This window comes from Amphiprion ocellaris, chromosome 19, assembly GCF_022539595.1.
Source record: "Amphiprion ocellaris isolate individual 3 ecotype Okinawa chromosome 19, ASM2253959v1, whole genome shotgun sequence".
Lineage (NCBI taxonomy): Eukaryota > Metazoa > Chordata > Actinopteri > Pomacentridae > Amphiprion > Amphiprion ocellaris.
The window spans coordinates 14,758,172-14,783,254 of record NC_072784.1 but is presented as its reverse complement, the minus strand read 5'-3'; the positions used below and the strand labels follow the sequence as shown (position 1 = coordinate 14,783,254).

The window sequence follows — 25,083 nt, the reverse complement described above, 5'->3', positions numbered from 1 at the left end:
AGCTGAGGCACAGATGAAAACAAACTTTGGTATTTCACAAGAAAAGCCTTCAGCAAAATGGTTTTTTTTTAAGCTGCAGGAAACACAAAGCGTAGAGTTTTTGTGATTAACAGCTGCCCGGTTTAAGAGTAGAAATGAAATTTTATATTTGCTTTACACACTCTTTCCTTAAAATAAAGCCCAACTTGTCCCAACTTCTGATTCAATGTTGTCTTGCAAGATAACAAACAGTATCACTTTGCCTGGCAGGGAAAATGTTTCTGCATAAATAAGCAGCTGTGCACATTTTTGGGGTTTCACAATTACTTACACTCAATCAGACTTTAATGGAAAACCCTCTGTGCCAAAGAAAGCTGCGAGTTTCCAAATTGATTCTGAATTTTGGCATGAGGTAATGTCACAGCTTGTTAGCAACACACAGTTTTCCTACTGTGACACATTTTTAATGGAGCAAAACTTTAAAAAACAATTTCAGCCTGTTCTCTTGTAGAGCGCCGATAAACAAATCCTCATCCAGTGCTGCCAAAACATCAAGTCAAGCACCTTTACCAGGCAGAGCAACACAAAGCAGTGAATAAACAGGGACTGAGTCAGTGATGAGTGAGATCCCACTGACCGGTACGACTATAAGAGCCTCCGTGTCCAGGTTTTCATCCTGGTGTCGACCACAGCAGCCGAGGAAGAGGCTCCTCCAGACCCTCTGCAGCCCTACCTGCCTGCGGTGCAGCGGCCATCCCCTTCCCTGCATCACCTTCTCGCAGTAAAATCTCAAATCTGACTTTGACGAACACCACAATCAAGCTTTGAAGTCCCAGTTCTGTCCTCACTGCATCCTCTCCTAACCGCCCTTTTTAATGAGCCTCACCTGCCCCTGCTGCACCACGTGACCCTCCACTTTATCTGCGCCATGTGACCCCTGCTGTGAGCGTTTTGGTCAATCGTGGACCAGAATAAGCGCTGGCATTGACTGAGCGGCACACAGAAGAGTGGTTTTAGTTAATTCTTGTTAACGGCAAGGTCGAGTTGTCATTGTGAATGTGGAAATGCTCCTTTCGCATGCTTCTCCTGCGCCAGCCAACTAGCCAAAAGATGTGGCGCACTGCTGCGCTTCCATCTCCTCACAAACCCTTTCGCGGTCAGACCCTCATTTACATTTTAGTTTGCATAATTATGAGGAAAGAAGCTGGACTTGTCTGACGAGTACGGCTGCAGCCAAACATGCCACTAAGGTCACACAGGAACCACAAGTATAGTCGAGCCAGATAACATCTATTTAGAAAAAAAATCCCCACCAGAAATACATTTTTCTTTTCACTTTCCCAGCTTAAATGAAAACAGTGGCCAGAAATAGTTGGTTTCTCAAGGACTAAATGTGAACTTTGCCATATTTGGTAGAAAAGGTCACGACTTCAGTCAGAGTAACCAAGGTTTCTATAGTTTTCCATTGTTACACAGGGATGTTGACTTCTCTTGCTCCATAGATCTGTTTTAAACAGCACATTGTATTTGGAAACAGGTAAAAGATGGGAAATCCCCAGAATGTATTAAATTCTTAACCTGCAACAACCTGTGGAGCTCCTTCGTGTGTCAGAAACTAAGCACGGTAGCTGAACAGATGTGAAAAGACAACACAGTAATGAGAACGTAAACACATGAGCAAAGGTTCACTCATCCAAGAAATTTTACGTTATTGATGTTGGTCCCCGGCTCTGTTTCATAATGACTTCCACAGGACAACTGCCACCACCAGTTTGCACGCAACCGCTCTCTGCTGGTACTCTGACTTTTCAGCTGTCACAGGAGGAGATCAGCTTTTACAGATGTTCATATGTACAAGGTTGAAAAGAGGGGTAAGGTGCAAAACACAAGGGAAGCTTAACGATGCAACTGCGATAATAATGACATTATAAAGCAAAATATATGTGAAATTGCAGTTTCTCCACGATTAAAAGCTTGAATGTAACTCATTAAAAGACATGTTTGTGGATAAAGCCACAATGCAAAGTGCAAAATCTTTCGCTCATTTTCATTTTGTGCAAATTGCATCAACAAAATTACAATTTTTAGCTACTGCATGCTCATTTTGAGTTTTACTACACTGCAAACACAAACACAACACATATTTATGCACGTAAAACCCTGCAGTTAAGCTGAAACATGACTGAGATGTTATCAAACCAGAACAAGTTAAAGATTCATTGCACCAATATTTGTGTAATCCATCCAAAATGGATACCAGCACAACATGGCATCAGTTTAGCCTGAATAAAGTGGTTGTTTCTCACCTGTGGAGCTACAGTAACGCGGAGAATGAATAAAGAGAGAGAGGAAGAATGAGGAAGGGGACAATAATAGCAGCTAACAAACAGGAATATGGAGCTAAAGGAGAGTTTAAGGGGAACAGCAGGGAGGACACAGTAAGGCTGAAGTACTCACAGGCTGAAGTTTCTGCTTGATGCTCATGCTGGAGCGCAGCACAGGGTAAAAAGCAGGACAAGACTAAGACGAAGACAAAGACAGACAGAGCAGAGGAGGAGGCCAACTCTGTCCATCGGGCTGGATCTCCCTCCCTTCTGCTCCCTCGCTCTTCCTCCCTGCTCGAAGCCCTGCCCTCGCCACAGCATCTCGTTCAAGCTCATAAAAAATGATACAGCCGTTTTATGAAGGACGCCTCCTGCACTGAACAAGCAATAAAAATCAAAGGAGACCCCGTCTGAAGCGATAAAAGCAAGAACCATTTAGATTTTAACTGAATTAGGCCTGAAACTTTTATTACTGGCTGCAGCTTATAGGCAATTTGAGTTATTGTCAGCTGCTGGGGAAATGATTATGAAGGTTTGCATGTTTGTTTGCATGCATTGTGTTACAACCACATTTTTGTTTGGTGCTTTTGCCTCTTTCAGACATAAATCATTGTCTATATTGATGTTGTGGTGCCTCTGAAGAAACTTTACAGTCACGTTTTCAGCAAAAACTGCAGGGATAATGTTACATTACCATCATTTTTCTAAATTGCTGCATTGCTTTTTATATTCTTATCAAATTATGTGATTAAATGCATTTAAATAACTCAGAAAGAACCTCATACTCAACCCTTAAAACAGTGAGAATTTCTATCTTCAGCTATATTTTAATAGACTTGTCAATAACCCACATTGTGAGCATGTTGTTTATCACAAACACACTTTTTTTTTGCTCTGGAATAATGACACACAAACACTTTTTGACACAAATACTGAAAGTGACACTGCCAACTTCAAAAAACAAAACCTCTATCAATTCAAACTACAGTTTTCTCCACACTGTCCTGCTCTATATTCATTCAAAGCCAGGGGGCGCCACATAAACACACTTCTGCTTCATTAAAACACACACACACACACACACAGGCTGTTGATTATAGTGTGCTTCTGCAGGTCACACAGCCAGGTCAATCCTGCTGTGGGCTTCATGTTAAACAGACAAATCAATACAGGCAAAGATCAATGACAACCTTCATTTCCCTTTTTTTTCTAAGGTGCCAATCGAAATCCAATTATAAAGATATTTTTATTGTGTAACGGAGCATAACCAATAGAAAAAAGCAACGCATGATTTGATATTTAGTTACAAGCACATGGTCTTTAGAAAACTCACACTTGGTAATTGACTGATGCTACAGTTTGTTGTCACATGCCAGCAGCAGCAGCAGGAACCACTGTGACCTGAACCTGACGTTTGTCTCTGATCTCTTGATGCCAAGATAATTCCAACCGTTTTAACGGGATAAAAACTTGAAACCGAGATGGTTTTAGAGGGACTGTGATTTAGTGCGCAGCAGGAGGTCGGACAGATGCACAGATATCAGGCCGCTGCCCTCCACTTCCATTAGCTCCAGAGGCCAAGGTCACAGGCAGCATCAAGCCACCGAGAGCCGCTCGATAGCCTCACAGTGGACGCCCTTTGACTCGCTTTCATAACTGAATCTCAATGGGACCCTTCTACACTCCCACAGACGGCTTCACAGACCATCTGCGATCCCCCCACACACCCACACTTTCCCCATATGCATCCTCACACACTCACACAACAAATCCACCCTCATCCTGCACTACTTATAAACCAGTGATGCTCAAACTAAGGCACAAGGACCAAACCGGGCTCACGTTAGAGCGCTGGCTCCATCATTTTCTGTGTCTCACTGAAAATAGATTGATTTATAGCAGGAATTTTAAAGTTCAACAGTGTCACTTGCCTGTTACATGAATTTCAGAAACGATAAAAGAAAAGTTGACTTGTGAACCTTTTAAACGCTTCTTTATTTCAACTGATGAGTGTTTTTATTTAAAGAAGCAATCTGCATCTTCCAGCAAAAAGCAGCTGAAACAGGAGCTTCTCAGTCTCCAGACAGAGGCTAGAACCGAGTGTTAAACTCTCTGCAGAGATGCATTTTGGGTCCAGACTTTAAACACAGCGGATGAATGAAGAACTGAACGTGTCAGGTTTCCTCTAAGTCATCAGATTTGACAGATATTCTACTTGTAGCTGCACTTTTGCACCTTTCATGGCTGTAGCTTTAAGACAAGCTTGTTTTGTGTCTGACAGAATGAATTGCTTGGTTTGTCAGGCTTCCTCTGGACTGTCACCTCTGAAAGATGTTTATTGTAAAACTTCTAGTGCTTGTATCGCTGTAACTTCAGGAGAACTCCGTGTTCCTGAGTAGATGTTGGAGGGGGGACACTTCAATTTATCTTACACTTATCATCCAGCAGGTTTTTTTGTGCTCAAGTGTAATACGAATTTAAAACATGTACACAGGACTTTTCCTGGCTCAGAATGGACATGGACTGCTGTACATGCACATAAATGAAACTTCAGTTACCAAAATTGGTTAAAAAGTTAAAATACTGCTTTAAATTTCCCATTCCTATCCTTTTGGTGCTGGTATTCCTCCTTTGGGGCTGCCTAAAAGGTATTTGAGGGTTCAAAAAATTCATCTATGCATGAAAACCCCTGATACTTGATGATGTCACAACTTATTAGTCATTTAAATACACAAACACACAAACAAGATGTGAAAAACCTGAAACCTCGCGTGGATAAACACCAAGAACGGACTTTTCTATTACGTAGGTGAGATGTTGCATCTAATAGTTTCATTTTGAAGATGAATAATATTTGCATGTGGATTCTTAATGTTCTTAAAAGGGAGAAGGAGTAGATTAAGAACTTTAAATGAGGTAACTGAGTATTTTTCTGTGTTTCTAATATTAATAATCTATCGAAAATTAATCGCAATAAACACATACAAAAGACTGTACAGTGCAGGGTTGCATTATCCACCAAAAGGAAGATCAGTAAAATGTTTTTTAATGTGTTTGTTGTTGTATAATACAACAAAATAGGAGAAATTCTGACTAATTTGCTTCTAGTTACTTCATTTTAGGTTGTAAAATACCTATTGAAAGAAGATGATTTGCACTGGAAAAAAAGGGAACATATCTGTTACTTTCTCTTCAAACAAGATTTAAAAACCCAGATCGACTTTTTGTTAGGATGAAGAAGAAGTGAGGAAGACTGTGTGTGGTCTGTCCAGCGATGGACACAGCAGAGACAGATCGCTGCAATAAGTGCCGTCCACCTTCCGACAGAAACATAACAGAAAGTAAAACAAATCTAAACACTCGCCGCCGCGAACACAGACGAACGCTCACTTTTTATCCAAACTTGCTGGTGACGTCAGCGAGTGGAGATAACAAGTCGAGTGTCCTGCCAGGCCTTTCAGGAGGCCTTCTGTTTGTGCAGTCACTTTTTCCAGGGCCACAGGAGCCACGCTGCTGCCACATTGTGCGCTGAGTCACAGCCGGCTGTCGATGCCACAATCGCTCCCGGCGTGAAGAAGAAGCGAGTGTTCGGTCACAGAGCAGCCGCATAAGGAAACAGGGCTGCTGTGCAAACAGCATGCAGATGTAGGCCCATTATCTGAAACTATGCAAGACAAATGCACTTATGCACAAGCATGGTGAAATTCTGAAATTTAACCGTGTGCTAAAAAGTTGTGGCAGTTTGTGACAGAGAGGCTACACCTACACAAATCTGGTACCAAATCACTGGCATTTAACTGCTCATACAAATATAAGCCAAATATGGGGAAGTTTAGATGATCGATGGTTATAAATGAACTTTAAACTAAATTTTTTAAAAATTAATTACGCCCAATTTCCAGGTGACAAACCGCTTTTTGTAAACTACTTGAGGAGTTATGGACCAAAATATAAAGTTCTTTACAAAAGGCCTCAACCTCGTCCTTGGCTAGTGCTTTAGTTTCACTGAAATCCAAATAGGTTTTTCAGAAATCCTGCTAAATAGGAACCCGACCAGTCAAGCAAATAGATAACTGAGCCCAGAAACTAACCTCTCTGGCTGTGTTTGGTTGGAAACAGGGTCAACTGACCTTCATGGAAACCCCTCTGATAAACTGGGTTAATGTGATGCACTTAGGGAGCCCCAGAGTGTCCGACTGCCAGCATTAAACTGGACCAAACAGGCCATTACAGGACAGTTTGGCATGTGTTTGTGCATGAACAATACTGTTACAATACTTTTAGATGTTTTAGGTCATTGAACTTTTATCCACTCAGTAATGTAAGAGCTACAGTTGGAGCAGTTTGGTAAAATCTTTGTAGATTTTAGCAAATGATAAATGATCTGCATCTATGTTTTTACCAAATGTTTTCTTTACAATTTGCCTCAAATGTAGCAGAAGCTGCTATTTATAGACTTATTTACACACAACCTTCCACACAATTGGCAGTGAGCTACTATTGAAGAACTATGAATACAATTTGACACCTGTATTCTACATGTAAGAAACTTGTGAAATCTGTAAAAAAAAATAATAGTATTAATATTGTATGATTATAGATTGGGAAATATATTTGTTTATTATATTGCAATATACAAAAATTGTTATATTACTTGTAAAGACAATTATGCAATACTCTAATAAAAAAGTATTTCTTAAAGTTCTTCAAAATCTCAAAATTGCTTTAAATTTTTTTTTGTTTCATAAAACATTTTAAATAATCTGTAACATTTATTCAGTATTGCTACTTTTACTTATATGTGAGCATATTTTACTGATAACTGTTTAAGTTTAAGCCAGATTTTAACTTTTATTTCTTAAAGTGCTTTTGAACCTAGAAACTGCCTTTTTTTCTGTATCTTCAAATTTTTTTGACATAATGTGTAATAATTCTGTGGCATTAGTACTTTTACTTATACATGGATATATTGTACAGAGAATTGTTTAAGTTTTAACCATAAACTCTTCACTTGCAGTGGGGTGTTTTTCCATTGTGGTCGTTTTTTCCGATGTTAGAAGTTACACTGAGCCAAAATGTGCGTGGAGGCGCCGCGGCGTGATGACAGGTGGCTGATGAGCTTGTTCTGCTGCTGTTGCCATAGAAGTCGCACCTCAGGTGAGATTATTCGTTCACACTGTCACCCTGTAACTGCTGATGTCGTGTTTGCCATTTATAGACTCCTCTGTCTGAACCATGCGGGGACAGGCTGGATGTGACAGTGTGGCGAAGATCAACAGCAATAATTATTCAGTCTGGATTTATCAACCAGCAGAGGACATGAGAGGAAATGTAATGGGACTGGACATATTGCTTTTCCAGGTCGACAGACTGACACATTTCACTCACAGACAAAATATTGTGAAATTTGGTTACCACAACATCTAAATCCGAGGCTGAAGTTGACTGGAAGGTAACTGGATCATTAAAGCTACAGTATGCAATATATTAAAGGAACTTCTTTTTGTTACTTGTGTTAAGAGTCTCCTTACAGCCCGACACAAGACAATCAATGAAGCTCTGATAACTAAAAGACAAAAATATGTTATATATATGTTTTAGAAATTTGTTGTCAAGCAGGACAAAGTAAAACAAACTCAACAGGTTTGTCGATCAACAAAACCTTCATTTAAAACAACACAAATCTGTTCATTTCAGCCACATTTCCACACTTTTCCCATCTATGTCTGCATGTTCAGAAAGTAAAAATTCAAAGTGGAATTTCTTGATCATACGAATAATGTACTGTGAGTAATTTACTTCACAGTCACACAAGAACATAATACACATGTAACTGGATTTGTGCTGCTCCCTCCTCCTCCATTATTTCCCTTTCCTGTCCATCTGTCTGTTTAGATCATCTCCTCTGTGGTTCTCTGGTGGTCGTATGAGTTACCAAACTCTGTTCAATATGCAGAATCCCTCTCAGTCTTTCAGAAAAGACTAAAGAATCAGCTCTTCACTGAACCCCTTTGCACTGGACAAACTAAAAAAAAAAACAATAATTTGAAAAAAAACCCCAAACAAACCTACTGCTTCCCGCACTGCCTGTAGACATCTAGGTTTTATCACATTTGAATTTGTTTTATGGCACTTATGCAGGTTGTTTTCTCCTGACTAGAGCCTTGCTTGTGTTATATCTACTCTCAGGTATAAAAGCATCTGCTAAATGATATCAGAGAACTGTAAGGCATCTAACTTTTTTATTTTTTTGTTCTGTAAAATAAGCAAAATTAACCTCACAATCGAGGTCAGGATTAAAAATTACGTCCTAATCTGAGAAACGGACCAGGTGGGAAAAAGCACATTTCTATAAGAGATGTGAATGTCAGCAGAAAACTTGGGTACATAATGTTAATAATGTAACTGACAGGTATGATGACACTAAAACTAAGATGAAACTGAATACTAATAAGTGTAAAAGTAGCCCAGGCCAGGATTTGTCACATTTATGTTACAACGGTTACACTGAATTACTGTCGACCACGAGGCCATGCTTATATAACGGCAAAACTAACAGATAAAAGCGGAAAATTCCCTAAAAAACAAAAAAAAAATTGTGTATACCTGACATCAAAGGAATGGATATCAATCAGGGTATAAAAGATATGCATTTTCAACTCAGAGTCAGTGTCTGTGTTCATGAAAAAGCAACAGTTTGCTGTGCTGAAATTACAGTAAATCTAAGATTTCAACCTGAATCAATCTATATTGACTTTGATTACAGAAAACTCTGCAGTTTAGACATTTAGTAGGTTTTCCACAAAACATTTTATCAGATATCATATGCCTTATTACAGGCTATGATGCAGAAAATAGTTAAATTTACATGTTGGATTTAAACTATTTAATCAATAATACGTTTGTGTGAATGTTGTTAAATGTTTGAACTCTGAGTGTGAGAGTAAAGCCTTGAAACTGGTCACATCTGTAAATCTGCAGCAGGACTCTGGCATTGAAACTACAAGAATAACAAAACATTTAGTTCTTTAGCTGGTTCATAGCTCAGATCTTGTAGACAAAGCAGCTGCTCTGTTCCTCTCTGGTGTTTCTGCCTTTTCACCACCGTCCTCATCGTCACCTGCAGTCGGCTTAAATAAATCCATTTTTATCTGGGAACACTTTGAACAATCAGCCAGTCCTTTTCTTTGTTTGGTTCTCTGTCAGCACCGTCAGCCACAGGTTTTTTTTTTTTTTTCTTTCTACCTATGAAGCGTTACTGTGATACTTTGAGTTGTGAAGGCAGCTGCTACTGTGGATTTCACCAGCTGTGATACTGCAACTGAGATGACCTAGTGTTAGAAAAAAAGAAAATCCTGTGTGACACTGGTGACAATCTGGCAGCATTAAAAAAATGGCGAAAATAATGGCAAATATCTTGAAAATTATTATATTTTAGCTGCTGTAAATACAGTGTGATGTTATGACGAGACATTGTAAAAGAACAAATCAGTGTTTGGAAAAATACAAATTTTTTATTCGGACATTAGCGTCTAAATTAATTATGTTTCTGTGATTTTACCAGATATTGTCTGTAATTTAAAAGAGGGAGAACCTGGAAAAAAAAACAGTTTAAATTGATATTTATAATTTTTAATCTTTAATATGCATATTTTTCTTTCAAATACAGCAAATATAAAAACTTTTTCTGATAAATAATAAATCGTAATTTATAAAAATAGGGATTTTTGATGTGGACATTGTGCTGAAAGAGCCCGATTATTGCATCCATTTGTATTTGTGTATCTGTCATTGTGTTTTCCGTTCTCCTCATGTTTGCTACCTGCCTGTATTGTACAATACTTGTCAGCAAGTGTTATCTGATGGGATTTATCATATGTTAGTCTATATTTAAATAAGACATTTTGCAGATGTGGTGGTGCAGCCTGTTTCAGTCACAGAATGCATTCATGTGTTTTTGAGGAAGCCCTGCAGGGAGGGATTGGGTTTGTTTTTGTTTTTTAGTTGAAAATCTAGCATAAAAATCTAACTCTGGCTGTTCCTACGATCCTGCTTACCCTGACTTTAATCATACACTGCAAAACAAATCAGTCAGTCCATTACTAGGTCATTCTTACACCTTAAAACAAGCAAAAAAATACAACAAATCTGCTTGAGATAATGTTGCCCACTAATTTCCAAGAAAAATCTGTTATCTGCCTTCTTCTGTGTCATCATGATATGGACATCTTTCCACCAAACTCCAGAAATAAGAGAAACTGTGCTGGAACGTGGCGTAATCTCACCTAATGGCTGGACTTATTTGTCATTACAGTAAATACAAGTCTTCTAAGTTTCATCTGGTTTCAAATCATTCTTTTCCAGTGAGCTCTATCATTGATGGCTGTTCAGCGGGTGCAGGCACGTATGTTATTAACCTTTAACCGATGGAAAAGACAACAAGAAACTTGGATGCTGGTACTCTTCTGTTAGAGACATTGAGTTTTCTAGCCAGTCTCACAGGTGAGACAAGTTATTTCACTCCTTGAAGATACGATAGCAGCTCACTGGGTGTAATGGATTTTTCAAAAACTAAAAGACGCAGCAATAAAGAATGTCAAAATTAGGACTGCAGTAGTCGTGTAGTGTAAAGAAAGAAGGGATCTGTCTTAACCTGAGATGGTAAAAGACATCTCACCTGTGTTACCTGAGTGACCTTCTCTGTGACGTTCTGGGTTCGATCCTTAATCTTGCTGGGAGCGATGATTTCAATCTCGGTGGGCGACGGAGGTCTCATGCGGTCTGAGCCGAACGTGAGGGTAACCTGAGGGATGCGACCGATGGTTCTGTGTCTCATCAGGTCTGAGTCCGAGGTGGAGTTCAGAACGCTGGGCTTCAGATCTACAGAAAAAAAGGACAACAAGAGCAGTTAGAGGAAAATTTATATTGAGGGGTGCCATCTAAAAATGAATAACTATCATAGTCAGATTTTTAAGAAACTGACAGCGACTCAATTCTTTATTAGTGCAATGACGGTTTCTAAAAACATACATGTACATTTTGATTCCATTTACAATATCTTGAGTTTAGCAGTGGAATCAGGTCACATCATGGACACACAAACATGGTGAAAATCAAAGAAAAAGTCACACAACGGGAGAGATTGAAAACCTGCATCCGGCACAAAATACACTAAATAAAATATTTCCCTCGAGAGAAAAGAAGAACAGATATATACTGATGTGCAACTGTCACACAGGTGTAACACAGAGGAAGTGATTATTGTGTGTCCACTGGAACAAGCATCAGGCGGCTGGCCGTGCTCAGAGAGATGTTCTTTCTGTTATAGAGCTGATCTATCTAACACATCTCATCATGTTTTTCCTTGTCTGATAAGGAATAAGGTTTTGTCAGTGAACCATGATGAGAAATCTACTTTTTGTTGCTTGTAGATCACCTTTTCTTGCATTTTTGTCAATTTTATCGTGTCCACATATAGAAAATAATGGTGGAATAATAGTAGGAGATCCCTTCTTTGTCTTTAAATTAGAGTCTTGTCATTTATTGACACTAAGATGCCACATGAGAATAATTTAGTACTACCAACTGTTGTCTAATCATGCAATCATAACAACTATATATCATTTTGAGAACAGTGATTAACCTGACTAACATCTATCTTAAACGTTCATCTTTTCTGAAACTTGCCAATGCTAATTTAATAGTAGCATAATGATAATTAGCCATTATCCCCTATCAGTGTAATTATCTTTGTTGTAAATGAAAGTGGCAACCAGTGAGGGGATGTGGTGTGTTTGACCTGATGCCTTTTTTTTCCTTTTAGAAGTTTAAACACATTGACTTTCTCTAATATGATGAAAGTATGATTTGTGAAAAACTCAAGCCTCACATTACATCCATATTTTATCCACAATTTCATCTCACTCTGACACTCACTGCTGTTGGTTCGAGGGTCTCCAGGTCGACTGTTCCACTCGGCTCTCATGCCATCGATGTCATCCAGCGACGAGGCTCGTCTGAGGCTGCGAACGCTGTCCCTGGAGCAGCTCCGAGGTATCGTCCCCCTGGGGAAGGCCATGGAGGGGTCCAGCCGGTCGGCCAGCAGGGAGCGCCGTTTGGTGGACTGGGCTGCCGGGGAGGGAGGGTCCAGGTCCTGCTCGATCAGAGCCTCCGTCTCCGACTGCATGCAGCTCTCCTTGGACGGGATCCGAAACTCCTTCAGAGGAACTTCCTCACTGTTTGGCTGTGAAGGACAGACAGCAAGAGGACATTACTTTGAGTACGATAGTATTAAACCGAGAAAGAAGCAGAATACTTGGAATTATTTTTGGCAAACTGCTATAACATTGCAAGGGAACATATACAACAAAACCATGATAAGGACGAGGCTATTTTGCACCTAAAAATCTGAATCTATTGTTAAAAACCTAATTAGATCCATATATGCGACAGCATTTTTAAAATGTCACAGAGTTCCTTAATTCTGTGTTCTCCTTTACATAAGTAAAGACATTGTTACACTAAATAGAAGCAGAAAAGGCACAAACTGGTGCTTAAAAATTCACCAGAATGCAGAAAATCACATTTGACCCAGACTTCCCAATTATTCAAATCAAACTTTTGGCCATGGTATAAGGTCATGCGTCTGCAGTGTCTGAATACTTCATGCCTTTAGAGATGGCTCATTAGCAAGATTTTTTTTAGTTGCAGAAAAAACTCACATACAGTATGTGCTGCTTTGCATTTTGTTTTCTCCTCTAAATGTATTCGGCTGTACTTTGCACTTCAGGGAAGCTGCACTGAAACAGAAAAGGAATGTCACGTCGCTGCCAGCATGTAAATTCCAACAGTCCCAACATGTACATTTGTGCTGATCCAGTACAGTTCCAGTGTCAGGTACGGATCCCGTCAGGAAACACTTTCACACAAGGTGACATTCATCAAAACACCAGAGGAGGATAAACAGAAGTGAAGGAAATATAAACTGAGCAGCGGTTGATTTTTTTCCTTCCATTCTTCCATTTGGTGTCTTTTGGGCAGAGAAATGAGTCCTTGAATTTCAAACACGTCTTGCTGCTTTTTGAGGCATAATGAACGGATGGAATTGCATATGTAATTGCATATACGAGTGAAAAGCCAGCAGCAAAAGACTTTGTTGTTAGGAAATAATTGGAATGCAGAACATGTTTTGTTTTGTGCTTTTTGTACATGTGTTAAGTGTCAGTGTAGAAGCAGTACAAACAGTAAAATTCAGTAATAGCAAAGACCATGCAGAAGAAATGTGCAGTATTCTGCTACATGTCTCTGCGTACTCCAGCAGAATGCAAGGCAAGTTTACATTCAAATGCATGATCTTTTTAGTGTTGCGAATGTGCAGGTGCCACCTCACCTGAAGATAATCCACTACAACGCCCTCAAACTGATCTTTGGAGAGTGAAGGCCGTCGCATCGACCGCAGCACCGGCAGCCTCATCTTCAGCCTGCGATTCTGACCTGAAGAGGAAAAACTCAGCTCAGTAGCTATCAAAAACTCCAGATTTATCTTCTCCAAATTTAGCTCCAACTTTCTTGGATTAGACAAAAGTCACAAAATGCATTCTGCTCGTAAGTCTGTCTGGAAAATGCTAACGAGTATGTGAGCCAGCTGCTCGGTCATTTCCACAGGATTGGAAACAGTTAAAGTGGCAACAGACAAGACTTTTTGCTTTAACTGTCAATCATTATGAAGTAAATGTTGATTGAGCGAAATGACACAAATATTGAGTTACAGACTACAAACGTCTGAGAATTTGGATCAATAAGAAGTTGATATTTAAATATCTCGTGCACACTGATAACAAAATGAGGACAACAAATTAGCTTCCTTTGCAGGCTTATCATATTCAATCAGTACTGGATTATGGTGACGTTTTAATACATGCATTTATCAGCTGTGACTCTAAAGCTCTTGCACACCATGTATCACTCTGCATTAAGATTTATTACTGTGAGTAATTACAATATTTATCACTTATGGGCTGTATGCAGAGATTAAGCTGACAGACACTGGGTTTTATTGATTTATGCGATATTAATTTATTTATATTCCCCCTTAAATTGCTTTGTTGCTTTTTTAAAAAAAAAGGTGGTTCCTTTCCAAACATACTCAAATAATTGGATTACATTGCAGCTGTTTCTACTAAGCTCGGAAAATCCCGTCTTACTCAGTGTGCACCTGCAGTCTAGAACAACCTGTTTACTTTCCTCATTGCAATGTAGGTTTTTAATTCAATCGTATTTTACATTCAGCTGCTCTTGATTCTTTTGGTTTTAACTTATAAATGCTGTAACTGGTGCTACTTTCTGTCTTTATTATTTTCAAAGTTTCTTCTTTGTCTGCCTACATCTTTTATTTTTTGTACTCAGCTACACTGAAAATGACGTGTGCACACCACAATGTACTCCGAGTTAAAGTTAAGGTTGAATGAATCCAATTTTTGCACGATGTAATGGCAACAGAATGATGATAATATCTGAGTTTAGACTGGTTTCCTATAAGACTCACTTTGCAGTTCTGTCTGGTATGAAATCTCCCCGGAAAATGATGACATGATTTACAGCACAAAGACCAACCAGAATAACTGCAAAAACTCCACCCGGCAACAGAAAAAAAGGATCATTGTTGGAGAAAATGATAGAAACTGAACTCAAACAAGCAAGAGTGACCCTCAGACAGGCATTCAAAGTCGTCTATTGCCACTTTAAATCTGAAAACGTGAAGATTATTAATTACTGTAGATTTCTGAGGGAAAATAGATAGAGTTTCCGCTTTCAAATTGAACTTCCGCAGGAGCAGAGAAAGGCTGAGCTGCCCTAAACATGAAACACATATGGAATGTTAAAGGATTTACAGTAAATCCATCCTTGGGTGACTCTCTGCCTGAGGCCTGATTTCTTTAGAGCAGGATCGATGAGCTCCTGGTAGTCGAGGATGAACATGATGACGAGGCCTTCCTCATTTTTTACTGGTACAATGTCCACCAGGCAGGGTCTGCAGGTCCCTGTAGGGGGAAGAAACACAAGGGCTTCAATAGAAAAGCAGGGGGCACCCGGATTTGAACCAGGGACCTCTTGATCTGCAGTCAAATGCTCTACCACTGAGCTATACCCCCTCATGCACTGCAAGTGTACACAGTGTGACATCAGCTAGTTTGTGAGGTTTTTATGGGCGGAAATCACGAGTTACAGGAGAGAGAGAGAGTGAAGATTTCAAACTCCGAAAGCTAAGAAAGGTTAAATGGCAACACGTCTGTCAGGTCTGACTTCACAGTGCAATCAGTGTGGTCTAAAAATAGAAGCAGTAGAGAGGACAGACACACAAACACACACACACACACACACACACACACACATACACAGTGGACTATACATCCACAGGGTCTGCATTCAGTGCTGTGTATCCACTCTGAGGGAACTCAGATTTATTCTGGAGGTAAAGAAAAGGAAAAAAAAAAACCACTGCAGACTTGTTCTAAATCACATTGCATTCACTCTGTGTTCCTGCATGTTCCGTTGGGGAGCCCAGTAGGAAGCAGGAGACAAAACAAATAAACGGCATGCGGATTTGAGCTGGCATGCTGATCGCATTTCCATGACAACAGCACTCCAGACTGCACGCCTCACGCCCCGATGGGTAAAGTAACAAAACCTACACGTGTGTTTCTGTCTGTGCACGGACAGCAAATGTACTTGGGTGGAGTGTTTGCTTTTCTCCAACATGTGGTTCCAGCTCAGTGGCTTAATGCCAACGACAGATAAACAGGTGAAGAAGGATTTAATCGCTCGCAGGTGAAGGAGATCAAGGAGGTGAAACACAGACCTCTGCAGACGACGGTCTGTTTCCTACGGTTAAAATTAAGTCAAGAGGATGTTATTGGCTCGTAAGAGGAGATAACATTTAGTAAATGACTGGTGAATCTGTTGTGAGCTAGTTTTTGTTCCTTGAATATTATTAGCATTTCAGTAAAAGTTACATCTTGACCACTGATCTGCAGCTACGTTGAGCTTATATCAAAGAATAATTTAAAAATAGCTTGGGTCATTTTCACTGCCAAAGATTTAATTAAACTGCCTGTAACCACAACAACAACAACAATGATAATGGTGTTATGTAACATCAACTCAAAAGCAAAGTTTAACCTTCAGAACTAGTCAGTTTGAAAGGCATATTATATATTTTTTTTAAAAATCACCAAAATGACACAATCACTATCAGCCAGAAACTGGAAAAAACACTAAGAAATATTAGACTTTCAATGTTCTGATGATCCGTGAATGAATCATGTGCAGTTTCGTTGGGAAAAATAAACGAATCTAAGCTGAAAACTGTGCTAATTATTCAAAATCATTTTATTATATGTGTCTCGTTTAAAAATTTGCAAAATGTAAACCATTTGGACTAAAACGATTCCATAAAAAACTAAATATTCTACAGTCACCAACGCAACTGTGAAGCCATTAATGACTCAGTTATAAACAGTCACATGAGAAAAATTCAGGGACTTATTGGTTGAACTGCAGGCTGTGTTTACGCAGAGTTGATATGAGATGGAAGTATGGAAACAAGTGAAAAATGTGAGCAGAAACTAAAAAAGGAATTTGCCATTTTCCTTTTATTTTATTAATGTTTAATTTGCAACTGAAAGTGTGAATAGATTGTTTGATTTCATTTTTCAAAAAAAGCAGACTGCCTTTGATTGTTTTTTCATTTTCTGATTCCGACCCCTGAAACAGTTATTCCATTTCTAGTTTTGATACAAAGAACAGAAATAATTGTTTTGTGTGTGTGTATTTGTATTACAAATGAAATACGTTTAATCCAGAGATACGAGGACCCAAACCAAGTGTGCTCCAATAAAAACGGCTTAAGAAGAGATTAGGAATATGATGCTGAGTCTGCCTGCTGTCTCTCTCTGGGTGGGCGACTCTGTGCCCAGAACACACTACATGTTGCTAATTAACTACAGAAACAGGGGGAAGCTGAGTTTTTAAAAAGCCAGCTACATGTTTCTGCCTTGCCTTGTTAATGATCTGTACCAAAATCATCCTTGTGCACATTGCTTTATACCGGTTGCCATCAAAACGAATACACTGATGGACACTACTAAGACATTTTAAAATACCTGAAAGAGAAGCTAATGACTAATCGGTGGTTAGTGTCTGGATCTGGATTCTGTCCAATCAACAGGACCAAACAGTGGGACATATGGGTGATTATGGTGACAGCGTCTTCATAACAGTCAAGCTGTCCAGCCGGCCTGCTTTTCTAACAGCCAGACGGATCCTTCGCAGGAATCTGAGGCTGCAAACAGGCTCCTCTGCCTCCCTCCTCGCTGTGTTTCACCTTCCCTCTCCTCTCCCCTTGTGTCTTACCTTCCTTGGAGTAGTAGAGGATCTCCACCTTGCGCTCCTCGGAGCCCAGCAGAGCCTGACCCAGCTGGGAGAGGGCGCTTTTCATGGTGCCGGGTCCCACCAGGAACTGGCAGGTGCAGGGCTGCTGCATGATCTCCGCTCTGGTGAAGCCGAACATCTGGCAGAAGCCTTCGTTGCAGTAAATGATGCCGCAGTTCTTCATCTGGGCGTTGGCGATGAGAAACTTGCGATCTGAGGAGTTGAAAAAAAGTGCTGTGTCAAGCGATGATTTAAAAAGGTAAGAAATCCAAGTGGCAGTGCAGTCACTGTTGGTTGGAGTTAATCAGAATCAGAAAAACACATTGTTCCCTGCAGGGAAAATGCTGAAAAAATTTGATTGTTAATCCTTGTTTCTTGCTTTAAAAAATGAAACATTATATAGTGAGATAAATCTGATAATAACAAAACAACGTTCATTTTTATGAGATAAATACATAAAATAAACATTCTTGTTTCATATTTAAACATTATAATTCAACATTTACTTGACAAGGATCGCTGAAAGTGATATTTCTTGCTACTACCATGCTGAAATCTACCCAGGCATTTGTATAATACTTTACTACTTTATTAACATTTTATGGTCGCTGGCAATGTTTTATTGTTGCTCTTTTTTTGTAAGGCAACTTCCAATTTCCTTTTTGAAAGCTGCAACATAAATAAAGTTTATGACTAGCATAATAAAATGTCACCACTTCATCATTTTATCCCATTAGACATTGTTGTGAAACCTTGTTTGAATTACCTATGAATTCATAAATTACGGTCGTAAATATGTCCGCTGAGGTCACAGTGATCTTAGCCTTGGACCATGAAATTCTTATCAGTTCATCCTTGAATCTGTTGATGTTTTGTGCCAGATGTAATGAAGAATGTAATGATTTATTGTGCTTCCAAGAATAGGACAGACTAAATGAAAACATAATGTTTCCACACTGGGAGGCATAAAAACATTCAAATTTAGCTTTAGTTAAGGCTAGTTGTAGCTATTTCATCAGGCAGCTTAACTTCTGCTCTGTTTTCTCGCTTTGCAAGCCATATAATGATCATTTCTATGGCAAAATGAGATTTTATGCAGTAAAACATTGTCAGATTCTGGAATTAACTCCCATTTCAATTTTACTTGGCTTTGCAGGGAAGTACTGGTACATAATTAACACAATCACATTTGATCCAGTAACTGAAAGAGAGAATATTTACAGAACATTTACAATGACACTGATTACACATTGTTTAAGACGGAATCAGATCCACTCAGATCAGTGCAGCGTGTTGGAAATCTTGTGCTCGGCTTTGCAGCTGACATTTTAATGAACTATTCTTCCTGCTCTCCACTCCACAATCAGCTCAAGTGGAACTAATGAGGTGCACCTTTCCATGGTGCTAATGCTGTTAGCGTCACAGTTTCTCCAGAGGGGCTGAGAGGAGGCAGGTGGGCTCTTCACCCTGAGAGCCTCTGCATCGCTCTCAGGTAACTTCTGACAATTTACAGCTTGTTGACTTTTGCCAGCTTTAGCCTGATTATCTGAATTTTTAAAACAAAGCTTTAAAAACACGCACTTGTTTCTGATATAATTTAATCATGTTCTCATAATGTCATTCTGCCTGTGTGTACTGAGAGCATACCGGGTATTTTTGTTAAGTTTTTGTATTTTTCATTCTGTGCAGTAGCTGACTGAATTGCAAGCAGCCAATGAATTATCAGCGAACACTAAATGCTATTTAATGCAGTGTTTTCAAAAATAGGAAACTTTTTCATAAACCTAACCAAAAAAAGATGTACATCTATATACAATGTTTTATCAAACACTGATTTCACCTTTAGGCATCAAGTGACAATAAAATTCTGTTATTCTTTACAGTCAAATCAGTCATTTGTGATACTTTTGCATCTTCAACATGATTATTTTAAGGTTTTGTTAGTACAAACACATAATGAAATGTATTTGACAGAATGCTTTCAGCTACAAATTGAAGTATTATTTGGCAAATTAACTCTTTAATGGCGCAAAAGTGACAAGTCCTTCTTTGTTAAATTTAAACCCAGATGATGGTGATTCTACAAAATGCCTGTTTTTTTCAAGATTGTGTTATGAACACAATAATAATAAAAAAAATTTACTTTAAAAATATGACCAAATTCTAACTGTTATGATCTGTTTTTCCAAAATATGGTGAAAACTGTAAAATATGAAACATTGTAGAGGCAAAAACAAGAATAACGATTAACAGCAGACTAATGTAGAAACTGATCATGTAACGAGAACGAAATATTTTCGCACAACAGTTAATGGAACGCTGTTTTACTAATTTTTGCATTGACTTATACAGCTAAGAATATGATTGATAGGCCTGTTATTTATTGTTTTTACAGTAATTAATTTTTCTTTGGTTTCTCAAAACATATATATAGTAGACTTTAATTTGTATTACATTGCTGTCTTTCAATAAAGGTTCCTGATGTATAAAAATGTAACAGTTGCTTTGAGTGTTTTAGTCTGATATGCACCTTAAAATATCAGAGTTTGGATATCTGAATTCTGGATCATAAATATAAAAGGCGAATTGTTATTTATGGTAAATTGCAGGAATTTGCAGCATTGTTTTCTGCTAATGGTTTTAAAAGGAGATAATGTTGTAATTTACAGATGACTATAGTTATTGTTGATTACAGTGGAGAATATAGAGAAATATAGAGAATTATTGCAAAGTCTAGCTACAGTAATAAACAGTAAACCTCATATTCTGCTGTGGAGTTCTGTCATCAGTTAAAGAGTAAGAACTTGCATGAACATTTGAGACAGTGTGTGTTTCAAAAATGCCAATTATCTTTTTTTGTTTTCAGAGGTCACAATGACAGTAATTCGACAGAATAACTATTACGACCAACTGCCTGTCACTAAAAGTCTTTGTGTGTTTGAATTTGTAGAAACCGTGCAAATTGGAGAAAAAGTCTGTAATTGGACGGCAGATCTTGGATGTGCTGCTGTGTCTTTCAGGCAGCAGATGATGATCCTCCCTACAGGAGGTCAAACCACCATCTCCAATCTCTGCTCCTGTGGGAAACGCTGTGGCTCAACACCGTCAGCTACAACAGTAATGGTTCCTCCTGGGCTGTCACACCTTTGACTGAGAGCTTCTCTGCTCTCCTTCATAGTATTTCTGAGCTCACACACCATCCAGCTCCCGTTATTGACGGACTGTGTCACCGGCAAACAGCCACTAGGCCAGAAAACACTGCATGAAGTGAATTAGGACGGTTTTGTTCGAAGGCCGCTAATGGGGGAGTTCAATGAGCTGAATAAAAAGTTCATACGTAACCTCTGCAGCCTCCGACTGACCTCTTTTATTATGTTGAAGTGGGTTAAACAGCTGTTGTGTGTTTGCTGCTGATGAGAGCAGAGGTGGTGGCGGTGGCGTGGGGGGGGGAGACTCTTCTCATGGCTCTTAAAAGTAAGTGGGTGAGATCCTCTGGTGGAAAAGCACATCCTGTCCAAAGTCGTTATCTGGGGCTCAAAGCGGAAACGCTGATCGTCACACCGTTGCTTAGCAGCACGGCCGTGGCACGTGCACTCACCTGGTCACGCATGTGCATGTGGCCGCGCGTGCACGTGTACATTGAGGTACAGTAGAGGTGTTATATAACGCAGGAACTTGCAGCATTACTGGCCCCAGCTTCTAATCAATCAACTGGTTTTCCATGTTTCTAATCGGGATTATTTTCAGTCTTGTGGGTCAGTAAATGACGTTTATGTTTTTAAACGACAAATGACATGAACAAAGACTGTGCAATGTTTGAAGAGCAAGAAATGAGCTTTAGGCAGGAGAGTCATAAAACAAAAGCCGAGGTCAAAGTAGAGATCACGTGCAACATCTGTGTTTTATCAGTGATTGCAGGAGAAAGGCTTTTTTTTTGTGGTGTCTCTTGGCTGCCACTGGAACATGTGAGCTAATGGAACATATTGTAAGGCATGAGGTGAGCAATGACAAACAAACACACATGCAGGTGCAATAACCTCCACAAAAGCAGCAGCAGGGGTCTGATACAGGATATTTAATGTAGCCTGGTGTAAATAAAAGAAAAAGCAGCCTATCAGGGTGCCACCTGTTCAGGTAATAAGATGGACTGAATGAATCTGAAGACTAAATGTGTGAAAAATAAAGGAAATGAAGCCAAACAAGAAGGTTCTAACTACATTAACAAACATAAGACAAAAATATTTTTGGCACAGTGCTTCTGCAAATTGGGAGTAAACTAAATTTAGTTCCTATTTAAACACTTTTTCTGTGCAAATTTATCATTTTAATTCAACATATCAAGACAATCACGGTTTAAATGGCTATGTAGGATGTAAAAAATGAAGCTTGAATATGCATTTTGTAAAACTTCCTGTTTTTTGTTGCCACTTTTTGGAGTTTAATAGTCACCACAGACTCCCAACTTCACTTTCATGCGCACTTACTTTGCTCGTCGAACTTCCTGATGATTGTGTCCAAGTAGGTGTTCTGGAGCGCAACATGACCGCGTCTCACAGGCATTTTGGTGCGGACAGAAAACACTTCTCCGACACATGAACCTTTTCAAAATAAACCAAACAGCAAACAGATCTGAAGTTCCATCGGTGGAAGAAAACGGTCTGTTTCCACTTGGTGCGTAAAAAAGCGGGTCGTTCTTCGCAGGCTGCTGTGTTGAGGGAGCTGGAGGATGATGGAGAGGAGGACCGGTTGCCAGGGCGATGGCAGATGCAGGATGTTGCACGCTGATAATGTTGCGGGGATAACAAAAAAAAAAGTAGCTACGGTGCTGCAAACACGGTGAGCGTGGAGCAGAGAGGAGACCTGCTGGAGGGGGAAGTTGTGCCGCAGAGCGCAGGATCCGTCAGGTTGGTTTATAAACGCAGCTTTCTGCCTCAAGTTTGGAAGCTGAGCGATAAGGACGGTGGAGAAGAAGCTGCTGTGAGCCAGAAGCCCTGATCCACCCCCTGATCCATCCCCCTTCACCGCCTGTCAGCTGCGTCAACCTGCAGGACAGCAGCAGCAGCGTTAGTGTGACTTTCACAATAAAGAGGCTTCACTTCTGGTTACAGGCAAGAAGGAACACACCGTATAAAATGCATTGTCTTAAGTTGTCTTGTGAACAATTAACTGTTATTTGGAAGATTTCTCTTTACTTGGTAAATTACAGATAATAGTGAGTAAAATCACAAAAAATATTGTAAAAAAAAATGTAAAATTGCACTGTTTAAGTGCATTTAAATCTGCCATGATTACAGAAAATATCGAGTAAAATCACAGAAAACCAATTAATTTGCTTTAATATATATGTGTGTGTGTGTGTGTGTGTGTATAGATAGATAGATAGATAGATAGATAGATAGATAGATGGATGGATGGATGGATGGATGGATGGATGGATGGATGGATGGATGGATGGATGGATGGATGGATGGATGGATGGATGGATGGATAGATAGATAGATAGATAGATAGATAGATAGATAGATAGATAGATAGATAGATAGATAGATAGATAGATAGATAGATATAGATATATATTCATTATCCACCATTTTATTTATGAATTGTATACACAATAAAAAAGCGGGTTAAAAAATTGCGGCAATAGGAAAGAGTGCAAGAAAAATACATTAAAACAACTGTGGAACACGGTCAAATTCAAAAGCTGTAAAAGTGATCATATTGCCATAATACAGCTCTAAAAATATCTAGATATTTAGTTGCCTTAAATACACTAAAGTGGTGTCATTTCATTGATGGGGACATTATGTACTTGTTTCTCTTTTTTTACAATCAACAAATTATTTCTCCACCAAGGAATGTGGTGGAGTTATGTGACCATCAGCTTCTGTCTGTCTGTCTGTCTGTCTGTCTGTCTGTCTGTCTGTCTGTCTGTCTGTCTGTCTGTCTGTCTGTGTGCAACATTAGTCAACAACGGACTAACGAATTTGGATGAAATTTTCAGGGAAGTCAGAAATGACACAAGGACCACCTGATTAGATTTTGGCAGTGATGCGGCTTATAGTCTGGATCTACGGATTTGTTAAAGATTTCTGTGACATTGCAAAATAGCGGCATAGAGTAACTGTAACTATGACCATAAGTGAATGCTACGTCAACTGCCTGATGACAATCACATGATTACGATTCTACTGCAAATGAACCACTGCAGACTTATCCATCGGAAATTACATAACGACTGAGCAGCCTCGATGGAGTACTGTGCTCTCTGAGTGCTTCTCTTGTTACTATTTTTTGGTTATTTCACTAGATATTATCTGTAATTTAATCAAAGAGCAAAAAGAATAATTGAATACAACAAGAATGCTGTTAAAAATATTCATATTCCACAATGTAGCTAATTTTGGTTTATGTGGAAGCATAATATAAGGCATTATTGCATGACATGATGCAAATGTGACAGTTGTTCATTATTCAAGACCTACCAAGTAATATTTTGCACTTATTTTTTTGTGCTAACGTTTATTATTCTTAAAGTGTTCTGTTTCTTGTTGTGGTTTACATGCTATATGTCTTATATCTGACTTTGAGGTTTCTGAAGGTGTTTTATTGTGAAATTTGCACCCTGGAGGTATGTTTACTGTATTGTGGGTAACTTGACGGTGGTCTGACACTGACAGAGTGCAGACCCCCATCAGTCTACTCTGCTTCACCCCACATCACAAGTCTCTGAGCTCAAAATAGCAGCATCCTCTTTCTCTGTGGCTGCCGTCACACTTGTGGAGTATTATATCGATATATAGTCACGATAAGCCTAAACTGGCACTCTTATGTGGTTGCGGGTTTATTTACGATGACTTCATCCCCTTTTTTTAAAATCTCAGAAAACAAACACATTTGGTTTGTGTGTTTAAGCAGCTCCCAGGTTGTTTCTGAGACTGAATTTTAGTGGGAGAAATGCAACAAAGGCAGAGCGGGCCAACGTTATGAATCACAGCAAACTGATGAGCTGGACGAGTGCCATTAAAACAGAGAGGGAGCTGTCAAAACAAACGAGAATCAGAAATAAAAAATGAAAACAACCCGACTGTAAAATCTGCCGAAGACACGGAGCAGCCTGGTTTATACAAGCTGCGAGACTGGAAACTTTCAGGCTGGATTTTACTGCAGATGTGAGTGGATTTGAGCTACAAATGTGGTGAATTCAGACGTGACTAAACTCAACTTTACTTCAGTCTTCTAACTTAAAGGAGACGCTTACCTGACAACACATTCAGACACAGAACAGACACAGTTTCTGTTGTGTACCCTACTTAAAGGTCACCTGGATAGCCTCCAAGTGGCTTCTTGA

General features: G+C 39.2%; 1 protein-coding gene, 1 long non-coding RNA gene and 1 other non-coding gene across 5 annotated transcripts in view; 1 reads left to right on the top strand and 2 right to left on the bottom strand.

Annotated features, from left to right (window-relative positions):
* Window positions 1-22,745, bottom strand: part of kcnh6a (potassium voltage-gated channel, subfamily H (eag-related), member 6a) — a 35,460-nt gene extending 12,715 nt beyond the window's left edge. For 2 of the 3 annotated variants that reach the window (XM_023299480.3, XM_023299481.3), the window contains exons 1-6: window positions 22,217-22,744; window positions 17,715-17,945; window positions 15,194-15,343; window positions 13,693-13,796; window positions 12,240-12,546; window positions 10,981-11,183 (exon numbers count right to left, since the gene is read on the bottom strand). In XM_023299480.3, coding sequence (XP_023155248.1) covers window positions 10,981-11,183; window positions 12,240-12,546; window positions 13,693-13,796; window positions 15,194-15,343; window positions 17,715-17,945; window positions 22,217-22,292 — 1,071 coding nt within the window. In that variant the 5' untranslated portion in view covers window positions 22,293-22,744. Of the gene's footprint in view, window positions 1-10,980; window positions 11,184-12,239; window positions 12,547-13,692; window positions 13,797-15,193; window positions 15,344-17,714; window positions 17,946-22,216 lie in introns of all 3 variants that reach the window. The other variant, XM_023299482.3, reaches the window with a different exon arrangement.
* Window positions 15,383-15,454, bottom strand: trnac-gca (transfer RNA cysteine (anticodon GCA)). The gene has a single exon. It is a non-coding gene; the product is annotated as a tRNA-Cys (tRNA).
* LOC118469623 (uncharacterized) lies at window positions 17,852-21,037 on the top strand. The gene is made up of 3 exons (XR_004846555.2): window positions 17,852-17,991; window positions 19,100-19,224; window positions 20,683-21,037. It is a non-coding gene; the product is annotated as an uncharacterized LOC118469623 (long non-coding RNA).
* Window positions 22,746-25,083: the final 2,338 nt, after the last annotated feature.